The sequence below is a fragment of the Gambusia affinis genome, linkage group LG09 (assembly GCF_019740435.1).
Source record: "Gambusia affinis linkage group LG09, SWU_Gaff_1.0, whole genome shotgun sequence".
In the NCBI taxonomy this organism is placed as follows: Eukaryota; Metazoa; Chordata; class Actinopteri; order Cyprinodontiformes; family Poeciliidae; genus Gambusia; species Gambusia affinis.
Window position 1 is genome coordinate 21298279 of NC_057876.1, and position 13317 is coordinate 21311595.

Sequence of the window (13317 nt, forward strand, 5' to 3'; positions counted from 1 at the left end):
ATTACTCAATTATAACCACTTTTTTGTATTAAACTAATAACTGTCAGGATACGCCAATATTTAAGTTATGAAATGCATCTGCACATTCTCTAAACTGAATTCATCAGCATGAGAATCAGTCTGCAGAGAATCAGAGAAATTTTTTAAAAATAATAAGAGAGGAATAATTGCTGGTTTACCAGAGATCTAAACCAGGAAAAAAAAAATCACAAACACAATGCCTAACATCACAGTTTTTGTCTTAATGTTTTGTCACTGAATTAACTCCTTCTTCTATGTCTTAAATTAAAACGTTTATCTTTCAAAATGCTCATAAATGTTAAGATGAAACCAGTATAATTTTATGGTTTTGAGTATGAGCTGCTTCAGAGCATCAGACACATTGGCCATCAACCTAATCCAATCCTGAACTTCCACCAGAGGTTAGTGAATGGAGTTGTTGGTCATAATGAGGCGGCAGCAGCTGCAAGCCCTTTTGATAGAATGAGGTCACTGGAGCAAGAGCTATCAGTGTGTCTGATTGGGGGGTTGGCAGAGCGCAGATCCCACTCAAAAGAACAGACGACAAACTATTTCGTATTGAAGGAATGTCAAGCTGCAAGTCCTCCCCCTGCTTTTTGTCAATGCACAAATACACTAAAATGAATCACTGTAATTGTTCTATGTTTACCCCGGTCACCATTTTACAACGTGATAATTAAAGCATTAATAGGATGTTAATGGGCTGTATGTCCCGGTAACCTTTGCTATAAACCTCAGCATGACGTAGAAAACTCTCTGTGACCACTAAGAATAAAGGGTAATTAAATATGTGTGCACAAGAAGCAGTTTGGGAATTTCTTACATTAAAAACGAGGTTTAGAGGTTGCACATGTATGTATAATGAACAACACCTGCAACATTGTGTTGAGGTTAATGACAATCAAACTAGGTTTTCTATCTGAAGTTTAAACTGCTTACTTTGCCCTTCAGATGGAGGCAGGACTGTACCTTTGGTGTAGTTTGTTATGGAAACCCAGGGGTCTAAACAGTGCTGAAAGGGCATGAGTAATTCATATGAGTGGGGCAGGGCTAGAACAGTGGTATTGCCCATGAGAAGAAAACATAGCTGGAGGAAACAAGATCTTCCTTATAGACTAATGGATGTGTTAGCAAGTAAGCTTTCAGACCAGCTTTCATGTTGGCTCCACCAGGGGGTATAGAGGGAATGGCAAATTAATTATAGAAATGAAGCCAGCATGTTTTTTTCTTATCATAGAGGGCAGCTGTGTGTTTTCTTCCACTTGTATATTCCTTTCTCTTTCCAGCACCAGAATGCGTCCTGTTCTGTGTCGTTTTTCTGCTGCTCTTTATCAATCCATACTAACTTACTTAAGAGAGATACCTGCTGGCTGCGGGGGAGGTGAAAAGTGGAGCTTTTATCGAGTGAAAGTATCGCTCAAAGTGTCGTAGGCCTCGCTGAGAAAAAAATCTTGGTTTTCCACTTGTCTCATGGCTGTAGGACCTTTCCATGAAAAAACAGTTGACTGATGAATCAATACTTCAAGTAGATTCGGGTGTTTTAATGACATCATACTGGTAACTGTGAAAGGAAATCACTGTTAGAGCATGAAGAGCCTCGATGACAGGCTACATGGCTCTGATCAGCAGCAGCATTATGGCGCTTTGAGAGATGTCTCAAATATAGCAGGTCTAACATGTGGCTAATAAAAAAAGCATCACATCAGAAAACAACTCTAGTGCACAGTTGGCTCACTTTTAGGAACATTCACACCTTTATCCTCTGGTATAGTAATGAAAACTAATTAAGTTTGTATGTTAGAAGTTGATTTTCAGGCTTCTTTACATACATAATATTCAACCAGTTGGCATTAAATCATATTGTGAATTTAATTCCTCCTCGGTAATAATTTTGATTTCCCTCTTAATTTTTTCACATATTTAAATCAGGACCTCATGGCATAGACTCAAAAAGTTATTCCAAACTTTCTTTGGAGAATTTCACCCACATTGACATTAAAGCATCATGACGTTGATGCAGATTTGTCAGCAGAACATCCAGGATGTTCTATTCCAGCACATCCCAACTTTGCTGTATAAATCATGTCATGTTAAAGAACTCAGTTTAAGGTGAGAGAAGCTTCCTCTGCTGAAAGTAGGCCTCGGAAGACAGAGAGCTAATACAGGCATTTACATGGTATGGACCAATATTTAATTGATCATTAGAGATCAAGGAGCCTAATGCCAAAGTTGCATTTGCCAGTTTATTCATGGCTTCTACTTGTTCAAGTCAAGCTAATTTGTCTGTGAACGTTACACACCTGGTTGGGGCTCATAGACTGCGGTAGCTAGCTTAGAAACTGACATACACCTCCTCTCTCCTGAGATGTTGATTAATTTACCGACTAAACCTGAATTCAAACCACATGATTTATGTCACTGTGTCATAAATGGTTTTTCCCGTTATACAGGAGCAGCAATAAAAACGTACATAGCACGCTACAAATGTTAACCAGTCTATTTTCATACATGCTAGGCTACATGACGGTGCGGCACTGTCTCCATGGTTACCAATTGATAGAAGCATACATTCTCTGTAATGCCATATATTATATCTTTCTAATAATACTTACTTATAAAGAATATTAGTCTTCTTACCTTGTAAAAGGAGTTTGCTGCAAATCCGCGATTACACCATAGACTGACAGTCATTATTATTGACGGCTGCTATCCAGCTGCGCTGTATTTTTCCTCATTAAATGTTATAAAGTTAAATGACAGGTCTGGTTTGCATCCCTGTCTGTTTGTGCAACCGACCGCGAAGCAACCTATGACCATTTTTAAAGTGAAATCAACTAAATGGAAGCGATATTATGTTACAGACAGTGACGTGCGGTCAGGGGAGGCAGGTGAGGCAGTGCCTCACCAGCCATCATGGAAAGAAAGAAAATATATAATCATAAAGTAATTTAAATTGTTATATTCATCCGGTGGTTTGTACTAAAAAATATTTATTTTTCATGTAGCTTCACCAATTTCTATTTTTATTTGTTCAAAATCGCTGAATTTTCTTATTTTCCCATTCAAATGCTTGGAAGCGATGCCGGTGAGGCAGCAGCGAGCTCTGCCTCACCTTGGATTGCGCAACCCCTGGCTCTGCGCTGGCTGCTAAGCGGAGAGAGCATGTTGCTGTACGGCGTCAATAAAATGGTTTAAACAAATTTAATATGTGAACTTATTTCCAATAATTTAGCTTATGTATATAATGTACAGTGCTTTTTGTCACCAACTGTGTTTGTGTAACGTGTTTCGTGTAATGAGCGATTATAAACGGCAGAGAACAGGTTCGAGGTGAGGCAGGCAGTTCTCTTGCCTCATGGCAGGGGGCGCTCAAGATCCCAGACGTTCGTCTTGTTCACTCCTCAACTGCCGAGTAAGTGACAGCGAGCTAGGCTAAACGATTCGGGAAGCAAGTCAAGTGCAGCGATAGATTATAATAGAGATAGTGATTTTTTTCCTCTCGCTTATCCCGACTTTCGACATGGATGACTACATTACAACACTAAAAAAGTTTTCTCAAGTGGACTTTCAATCGAAGCAGGAGATAATATGTGTGTTTTGTGAGCTACAGTTTGTATGTGTAAGGATGCAGAAGTGAAACATAACCTGTAAACTGCTGTCAATCTATGCATCTATTTGCAAATCTGATTCTGATGACGTCAGTGCCTCACCAGCTATGAACCTCACCGCACGTCACTGGTTACAGATGTTTATTTTTAGACTAGCTATAAGGGAGCGCATTGATTGTTTAGTCGTCAGTTGTGGCGGAGTGGGAGGAGTTCTGGATAGGGTGACGCGACGTGCAAAGGGTCATGACCCCCTGCCATCACACCACCGCCACAACTTGTAGCTCACACTAATGCTAAAAACACGATGTGGTAGCATCAACTTTTCTTCAGTGGGACAGGAAGTCTCCAGACCAATCCTAGACATAAAAGATTTTCAATTGTCATTATGTTGCTGGAACATAATGAAATTTTAGTGGTGTCCTTGATAATAAGGAAAATAAAAATTAATAAACTAAAAGTAAAAAGGATGGATGAGAGAAAACCTATTAAAGTCTGCAAATGACCTGAGAATGAGTTGGAGGTTCACCTTCCCACAGGACAAAAACCTTAAACATAAAGCCAGAGCTACAGAGATTATATCAAGTCACGTGTGTTCGAATGGTTAATGTTAAAATTTAATTGAGAATTTTGTTATCAGCTTAAATGTGGATGTGCAAGTACCTCTTTGTCCAATTTAAGTGAGTCTCAAAGAAGAAGGGTAAAAAAAAAAAAAAAAATCTTTCTAGATGTGCAAAGCAGAGAAATTTTGTTTTAGGAAGGACTCGTGTCACGCATGTGACACTTTTTGCTTTTATGGTTCATTTTAATAAGGCATTACTTTGTACTGGTAGCATAAAATCCAATTATATACTTTGAGGAGTTTGAGAAGAGTCATATGCGGTTTTGACTTGGATTGCAGAAACATAAGAGGCTCAATAAGATTCAGAATGCAGAAATCATGAATCAGTTTCCGAATCATCTGAACACATTACAAATCAATCCATAATTATTAAAAAAAGAAAAAGGGAAAAAAAAGCTTAAAAAACCAGATTCTTGTTTGAAGTCTTGCAGGAAGGAGTATCTTCCTGTGAGTGTTTGACAGTTCATCCTCACACTTGGTAGGTTTTACTGCCAGGAACCAAAAATGCAGTAGAAGGTGTGAAGAAGTTCATATTGTTGTGAGAACTGCCTCTGCCTTGGCACTTTCTGCTTATCCATCCTCTCTGTCTCTTTTCTTTCCTTATGGTGCTTGATTAGAGAAAAAGTGGACGGTGTGTAGGTTTTAGACCAACAGCAGCTGCCCACATTTTGACGCAAGGCTTAAAACAATGTTTTGTTTTTTGAATAAATCTTAATGATGATCAGGGAACTCTAACTGAATGATTGAAACAGCGGATGTTGTTGTTTTGGAAAATACAAATTTAAAACTGGAGAAATTATGTGAAATGTCCAACAACTTCTTATAATAAGTCTTTATAGTAAGTCAATTAATTTATTAGTTCAGGTTTTAACTCTAAAACAGTCATGTAGATGTGTTTGTATTAAATTTTATCATTGTGACAGAATGTTTTCGTCCAAATGTGACATTTTCTTAGTGGAAAAGTAGATGTTCATCATTAAATTAAATTAGTACTTTTTGAAAGAATTTCTTCAACTAGCAGAAATGCTTCAAAAGTTATGTCATGCGAGTTGGAGACTATAACGTAAGCATGGTGTCTTTTTAATTACCTTTTTTTTTTACTATACAAAGTTTAATAATGGAAAGACCAAGTCGAATCTGCCATATGTGAACAAATTAACTTAGAGAGATAGTCTAATTATAAATTTGGAGTATATAGAATTGACTAGCATGTGGAAAAAACAACTGCAATGTTTTTTGTTTTTTTTTCTCAACATCTTAGTTTTGTGTTTTTAAACTTTTTTTAAACTAGCATTTTCTGCATCAGAGTAAAAGAGGCATTATATGAACATTAATGTTTAGTTGAATATATAAAATTTAAAGTACATTGAATTTTTAACATTGTGTCATTAAACGACCACAAAGAGCATCAGACTGATCAAATGTCTTTTTCTTTCCTAATCATTTGTTTTCAAGATTGTGTGTGATCATATTTTGTTTTAATGTCAGAGATTAAAATAAAAGGCTTGATATGTTTATTAGCAGCTTTGTTTTACAGGATGAGTAAGCTTTTAAGACGAGCATTATGTTGAAGTTGTAGTTTTTCTCTTTGTTCGCCTCAGATATTAATCATTCCTCTTCCTCGGTGGAAATACCACAATCAGCCCACTCCAAGCAAACAGTGAGAGAAAACTTTCTCCAAGGGAAAGATTCATGGCTGGCCTGAAGCAACTTCAGCAGAACCTTTTTATTTTATTTTTCTTTATGACAGCAATAAATAAGTTACCATCCTGTTTTTTTTTTTGTTTGGTTGTTTTTTTTTTTTTTAAAAAACATTAATTCTCACCTCATATTTTAGACTGTATAAAATATTGCTTCAACTCTATGTGTAATCTGGACACACTCATACTCGCATCCATGCTTATTTTATTGATTTTTCAAAATTAATATCATCTGTTTTAATAAACAATACACATAAATGTTGATACTGTTAGGTCCTTGTATGTTTTGATTTCCCTCGTTTGTTTCACTGTATAAAATCAAGTTGAACAAGTAAATGTAATTTTGTTCATTCTCTGTTTTGACTGTGTCCTCTCATTTGTTGTTTGTGAAGCAGTAATTTGTTCTAAAAATGAACTTTTTCATAGGATTAACCATTCAGTGTAAGTAGATCATAATAAAATTGGCTGCAGTGAAACTTAAAGAGTGAATATAAATTTTTTGAATCATTATGCAGAGATTGATGCATTTAAACGCTGACTTCTTTTACTTTAAATGAATGTCACTTTCAGTTTTTGAAAACCCAAAATTCTAAAAAATTATTTTCGTAGGAAATTTTAAAAAATTGCATAAGAGCAATGAAAAATATATGTTTAATGCAGAAATGTAATGCTATGACATATACACGTATTGGAAAGATTGCTAAGTTAACAGTCCACCCTCCTAAAAAGGCATTATGGTAATAAAAATTTTCTTTTATTTTCATTAATGTAAATATTCAACTACCAGAAGTTAGAAAATAAAACACATTTACTGACAATTTCAGAATGATAAATGTTATTTTTCAAGGAACTAGAAACGAACAACTTTAAATGTTTCTACAACAACCTCGGTTGATCCAAACTTGAAAAGCTGATCCTACAGGTTCCCAAGTTATCTTGATTATTGACGGCTTCCTCTTGCTCACAGGAAACAACTGCTGAAAGATTTAAAAAACATTATTGTAGTATACCCTCTAAAAGCATTATTTTAACAGTATTGTACTGCAAAAGGGACAGTGCTGCAATAAACTGTGATGAAAAAGAGAATTAAAAAAGAAGAGTATGATAATAACAATTAAAAATAGGTTTTCCTGACAGAGAAATTGTGAAGAAAGTCAGGGTGTCAGTGAGAACAGTCCCCTTCCTTAACAACTGGGACTCAGAAACTCAGAGAATCTCTGACAGGAAGATGCCTGAAGAGCCAAGAACTTATGAAAAAAGCATCTCATGGGACAAAAGCTTCAAGCACAACTTAATACTCGCTGTAGTAAGCAAGTCTTAATCTTAACTGTGGAGAGAAGATTTTAAAGTGCAGCAAGAAAGATATTGCTAAGATATCAGAAGAAGAGAAAAAGGATTTCCTGGACCCTGAAATATGAACCAATGGGTTAGTGACGATGGAAAGAAAGTGTTATGGATCCTCTAATCAATAATTACAATTTTTAGTTTGTCGAAAATAATTTTTGTAGAGTCCAGCAGGGTTTTTTAAAAACCTAGTCTTCAAGGTACACTGCCTTGCATGTTTTAGATGTTTTCCTGCTTCAACACACCTGATTTCAATTGATGGATAATTAACAAACTATTTGCTGAGCTGCATTCATTTGAATCAGGTGTGTTAACCCCTGACATGCAGCTAGTTAGTCAGTGGATTAATTTTACATTGAGATCATTATGAATGGCTTACGTTTGTGCTTCTTTAAGAAACAGTTTGACACCGTGGAGTGACCAGCAACGTCTCTTAATATTACCTCCATTGACCTGACTGGGATGAACTGACAAGACAAGTGAAAGCAAAGCACCGATCAGTTGGGAAAACGTATGGAAACCTTTGCAACACACCAATGAGTGCGTTCAGCTTTTAATTTGAATTTATTGTGTGTCACTGTACGTATGTACAATGAGATTAAAGCCAGCTCCAAAACAGCATAAACAATGTAGGAAAATCTATACAATAAAGACATAATATGGTGATATTTACAGTATTGAATCAGTTAAATTTCTATATACACACATACACATATAACCATCATATAACTGGTGCATGTGGGCATTCAGAGTGGTAATTGTTTGTTTTTTTATCTGCAGGGTGACTACTTTAAGTAAAAATTGTAGACCTCAATGTAAAAAGTAAATCAGTTGTATATGTTTATTTAACTGTTACTTTCAGATTACAGTGGCATATTAAACTGCTTGAATTTAAATACAACACTGGAAGACCAGATGTACTGCTGTGTTTGAAATGAATCTGATATATAAATTTCACTTGTTGGACTAAACTACATTTTGTAGAGGTTCGAATTTTACTGAAATGTACCTTGATGCATGATTTTAGTTTAACTAGCATCATTTCATCAGGTCAAGTAAAGACAAGAAAACAATGCAGAGCACATTTAATAGTTTAATTATAAGCTGCTGTATACATTCAGTGATTATTCCGATTTTTATGTTGCCAGAAGCATGGGTGAGACCAGCAAAACATTCAGCCACAGGATCTAGTGTGTTGTATGCAATCTGTCCATTTTCATTCATCGACTTCCACATTGTACATACTACTGTGCACTGCAAAGAAACATTAAAGCCACACTGCTGGCGTGCAGCGTGGGTCTTCCAGGACCTTTGCTGGTTCAGACATGAACCCAGTCTGTTGTGTGGTGCTCATAGGAGGGGAGAGCCCTGTGTCTACCACTCGCTGTGGTCTCTACCTCATCTTGGAGATCAGCTGAACACAGATGGCACATGGTGACAGCAGAGCTGAGTAAAGCAAGTCTGCATGTCAGGAGCTCATTTGAACTCAAGTCCAGCGTTACAAGCTGGAGCTAAAGGTGGGAAACTGCAACAGCTTTCTCCTCCTGAGATGCTAAGGATAAGCAACATCCTGCAGTCAGCACAGTTGGGTTTACATCATTTTTTATTTTTTTTTTGGTTACTTTTGCTATCTCACTCTAAGCTCGTCAAACGGACACACTAATGTTGGTGCTGAGATTGCTTTTTTTTCTTCTTTTTTTCTTCTTCTTTTTTTCCACATTTTCTAGTAGCCCACACAGAAACTGGATGGCACAAGAACTGACCAATAAGAAACTCTTTACAACAAGGTAGACTGCAAGTCAACGGTTGCCAGGGAATCACACATTAAGCAAAAACAAAACAAAAAATCCAATTTCATAAAAAAGAACAAAAAAATCAAGAACCATATAAAAGCAAAAGACAAATGAACAAAAAGCAAGTTAATTTCAAGTATAACTTACTCATAAAATAACTACACAGCATTAAATATTCTCATTATACATTTTAAATTATTTATAAAATATATTTTGGCATATATGTTTTTTTATGTTATTTTCGTGTTTGTGTAACAAACGCTACCGTAGCTTCAGTTGAACACCAATGTTTATTCGATTTTTTTTTTCCTTTTGAAACAAAACATTAAAGGGATTGTCACATAACAACAGGTTATTAAAAATGATAATAGTAAACCCTATACAGAGTTTCACATAGCAAGACATGAGTGACGATCCCTTCTATCCTAGCCCCATAGTCAAAAGTCAAAAAAAGTACAAGACCAAAAGCACAAAGCTCTAATTTGTGCTCCATTGGCTACAATCAAGGTTGGGCACAGGAGATTTCAAAAGCATTAAAGTCTTTAATTTGTTCATACAACTTGTTCTGAACTCAAAGATCGGTCTGTCCCACTTCCAGCGTTCAGAGAGGCTTGGCAGATAGCAGGAGTTCATTTAGCTCAATCCGTGATAAAATATAAATACTTTAAAGACCTCACAGTCTGATGATACCAGGTTGTCCTCAGGGGAAAAAGCAGAAGTTTTCTCTTATCAGCCAGGCAGAAGACAAACGAGACTGAGAGGACTCTTGATCCTGCTCCTTAATGCACCACGAAGGAGCCAATGAGCAACATGTGTTTGGGTGAATCCTGCGCGTGTATCTGTGGTTGTTTATTACAGTGTCAGAGCTCACTATACAAAGGAACAAGGAGCGATTTTAGCAGCTAAAACACACTGCAAAACCAAAAAAGGCAAATGTCATTTTAGTCATACAAAAGTAGTTCAAAAGGCATAACTGTACGTAGGAATTGGCACCTCATGCGTCCGAACATGTAGTGTCCTGCTTTGGCTCGAGGGCTGGAGGAGCTCCACTGGCCGCGTCCATGCAGTCAACAGTAACCTGCCTGTTTACTTAATGCAGACTGAAAGAAAAACCAAACAAAAGCAAACGAGGAAAAAGTACTGCGACTACAACAAAGCCACATCCACTACCTGGGCTTGAGCACACAACTAGCTGCAGCAAACTACAGTTCATCATCAGCAGCCCAAGCTGGTTCTGGAGTTTTGGATTCTGCAAATGGGTGTGTCTCTACACTTCCACAGCATGGCTGTGTACACACAGCTACTGTGGGGTAAATATATATATGTGAGTTTACACTGTATATGTGTGTGCATGTTGGAGTGTCACCAAGATGCTTGCTAAAGTACAATGTCCTTCAGGCGCTTGCTGCTGGGGGACTCCTTGTCTCTGCCGTCGTGCAGGAGCGTGTTGATCTCCCTGACGGCCGGCTCACTGTCCTTCCCCTCAGGCTGCCGCAGCAGGCTGTGGTTTGCGATCCGCTCTGCGTCACGACATTTCAGTGTATTGTAGGAAGATGACGCCTTGGACATTGGGCTCTTCAGGTGCACGGGGGAGGTGATGGGGCTGGCGGCCTCTCGCCCATTGCCCGCTTCGCGAACAGCCCCTCCGTTGGCCTTGGGGCTGCACACCTGAGACTCCTGAGTCCGCTTTCCCTTCAACTCTCCCCGTTCAACATCTTCTGGCCCATCCTTGCCAAAGGTGGCAAAAGTCCTCTTGATTGTGCCGTCCTCGTAGTGTGGCACGTCCACCGTGGTGGCCTCGATGGACAAAGCGATGATGTTGCGAGCGTGCTCGGGTGACTTGGCGCGTGCTGGGACTGAAACCCGAGGCATCCAGCAGCGGTCAGAGTGGCCCAGTATGCGGCACTCGTCCTGGCAGTGGAATCCCTCTCCGGGATCTGCAGACAAAGATAAAAAGCTTCCAAGATTAGTCTAAATTTAAACCACAAGTTTAATTTGTGATCATTAGGGCTGGGAAATAAATCAGTAACAACATGCACTGCAATAAACACTTGATCAATATCAGTAGATAAAACATGTATATTAAATAATTTTACTGAACTCCGATCAATAACCAAAGAGCATTCTGGGAAATATGGGCAGAGGAAAAACTTTAGCTGCTCAATCTCTCACGGCCATTTAAGCAAGGTTGGTGGCATCAACTAACTCACTCACTCTTCGGTAACCTAGCAACTCACTTTTTGGTTACCTAGCAACAACCCGTTGAGTAACTCACACAGCAGAAGTTTCATATTTTGCCACAGTGCCTCATAACTGCTCAAAAATAAAACCCAAAGAGTGAACTGGAAGGAGAAACTGAGTACAACAGCTTGAGAGGAAATTGTGAATGAAACAGAAAAGGTCACATCACCAGTTTGGCTGTATTTCAGATATTTGAAATAAAAAACGAATCAGTAATTATCAATATCGAGAGATATGAAACCCTTGTATTGTGATATGTTTGTCAGACATATCATATAAGTTACAGAAATCATTTGTTCGTGTCAAATCTGCCATAAAACAAGTTAAAGACAAAGGAATGAAGAAGATAGGAAGATTTTTGGAAGATGATTTAACATGATACCAGCAGGAAATGACATTAGTCCCCCGTCTCTCCCAACAACCACTGGCTAATATAAGGCAAGTTAACTTTAACTGGACGTGTACTGTCTCCAGAATGGTTTTGTGTATCTGTGTAACTGGTTACCAGCCTCTTTGTGTTCTAGCCTAGACTCTTCTTGTTTTCAGTAGGAACGGCAAAACATTATTACAAGACTTTTGGCCATTTCCACTAGCTTTTACTTTAAGTGACATAAATGAACTGAGATGCAACTTCCTGTAGACTTTCACAATAAAATAAGGCACTATAAATTTAAAAAAGCAGATTATAAAAGCTGATGAAACCGGACGCACATCCTTTCTGCTCATAACTACACAACAGCATGATTGTTGACTGTACTGTTTGTGTTCAACTTTAGCTTTGAACACATTTATTTATTTTTTTAAATATATTTTAACAGAAGAATGATAAGATTGACACCCACAGTGCTTTAAGTCTGTTAAATTCCTACCATGTACATCAACTTCAAGACGCAGTCTCTCTCACACTCCTCCCAATCATCAGCTAGATGTTTGAGGCACATCTAATGTACCAATTAAATCACGTATTGTTAAATCAAAAGTCCATTTGTAGCTGTTGCGTAATTGGGTTTTCACTACCAAACAATAGATAAAAGGCAGGTTTAAACAGTGCAATCAGATATCCCAGAGAAAGACACCAGACGAGTTGCGGCGTTGCTGCCTGGTTCATATCTCTTCTTCCCTCCCTGTCTCTGTCATCTGGCGCCGAGTTATAAATATGTAATGATGTTTAACGCTGGAGCAGGGGGAAAAAGGCAGATTAGTCTGACTCTGTATGGCTGTGCTGCACTTTGTTGTTGGTGGGAGAACTTTCAAGAACATTTTAGCATCATTGGTGATGACAAAAAGATGTTATGATAACTCATTTAAATTTAAATGCTGTTTTTCCTCAAAACCAGTGAATAATTTGTTTGATAGAATCTAAATAAAAACATATTTGACATGAGGTAAGCAGAGCATCAAACATTGCTTCAAAATTGTTTGACTTAAAGCATTACAGTTCATTTTTAAAATCTCTCATTGCAGCTGTAGCATGTTTTTCCTCCAGCTCCAAGTCTAAAAATGAACCTGCTGCACGAGTACACGTGAGATATTTCTGTGCTCCCTACTGCTTGTTTCATTCCAAGCAGCAGCCATCCACCATTCCAGAAGCACGAAATGACAAAAAAAATAAAAAAAGGAATTGTGAGAGAGGGATTGGGATCGACCCAAATGCATATGCTTACATCTGGCAATCCCAGCTTGAAAGATCACCTAATTAAAATCACTAATGATCTGATTTTTTCCCCCCCTTCTTTTCCACACTCGCGAGAGGCACCTCTGCTAAGGCCCTGGGGATCGATATTTAAAGATCGGAGACATGCTTTTCAGGGGCAGATATGTCAGCGCTGTCTCTCATAAAGTATAATCTGATGGCGCTGACAGATAACACGGAAACTAAATGCTTGAATGAAGTGAGTAAAAAGGATCAAAGGCTATCTGAGCACAAATATGTGGGAGTTGAATTATGGGCAGAAAATATGAGCACTGGCACCAAGAATGCAGGTCACGAG

The 13317-nt window shown here is 37.9% G+C and overlaps 1 protein-coding gene across 7 annotated transcripts in view; it reads right to left on the reverse strand.

The window, feature by feature from the left end:
• Positions 1-7810: 7810 nt before the first annotated feature.
• The window catches only part of pcdh19 (protocadherin 19), a 77573-nt gene continuing 72066 nt past the window's right edge, over positions 7811-13317 (reverse strand). For all 7 annotated transcript variants that reach the window (XM_044126570.1, XM_044126573.1, XM_044126572.1 and 4 more), the window contains exon 5: positions 7811-11022. In XM_044126570.1, coding sequence (XP_043982505.1) covers positions 10463-11022 — 560 coding nt within the window. In that variant the 3' untranslated portion in view covers positions 7811-10462. The remainder of the gene's footprint in view (positions 11023-13317) is intronic.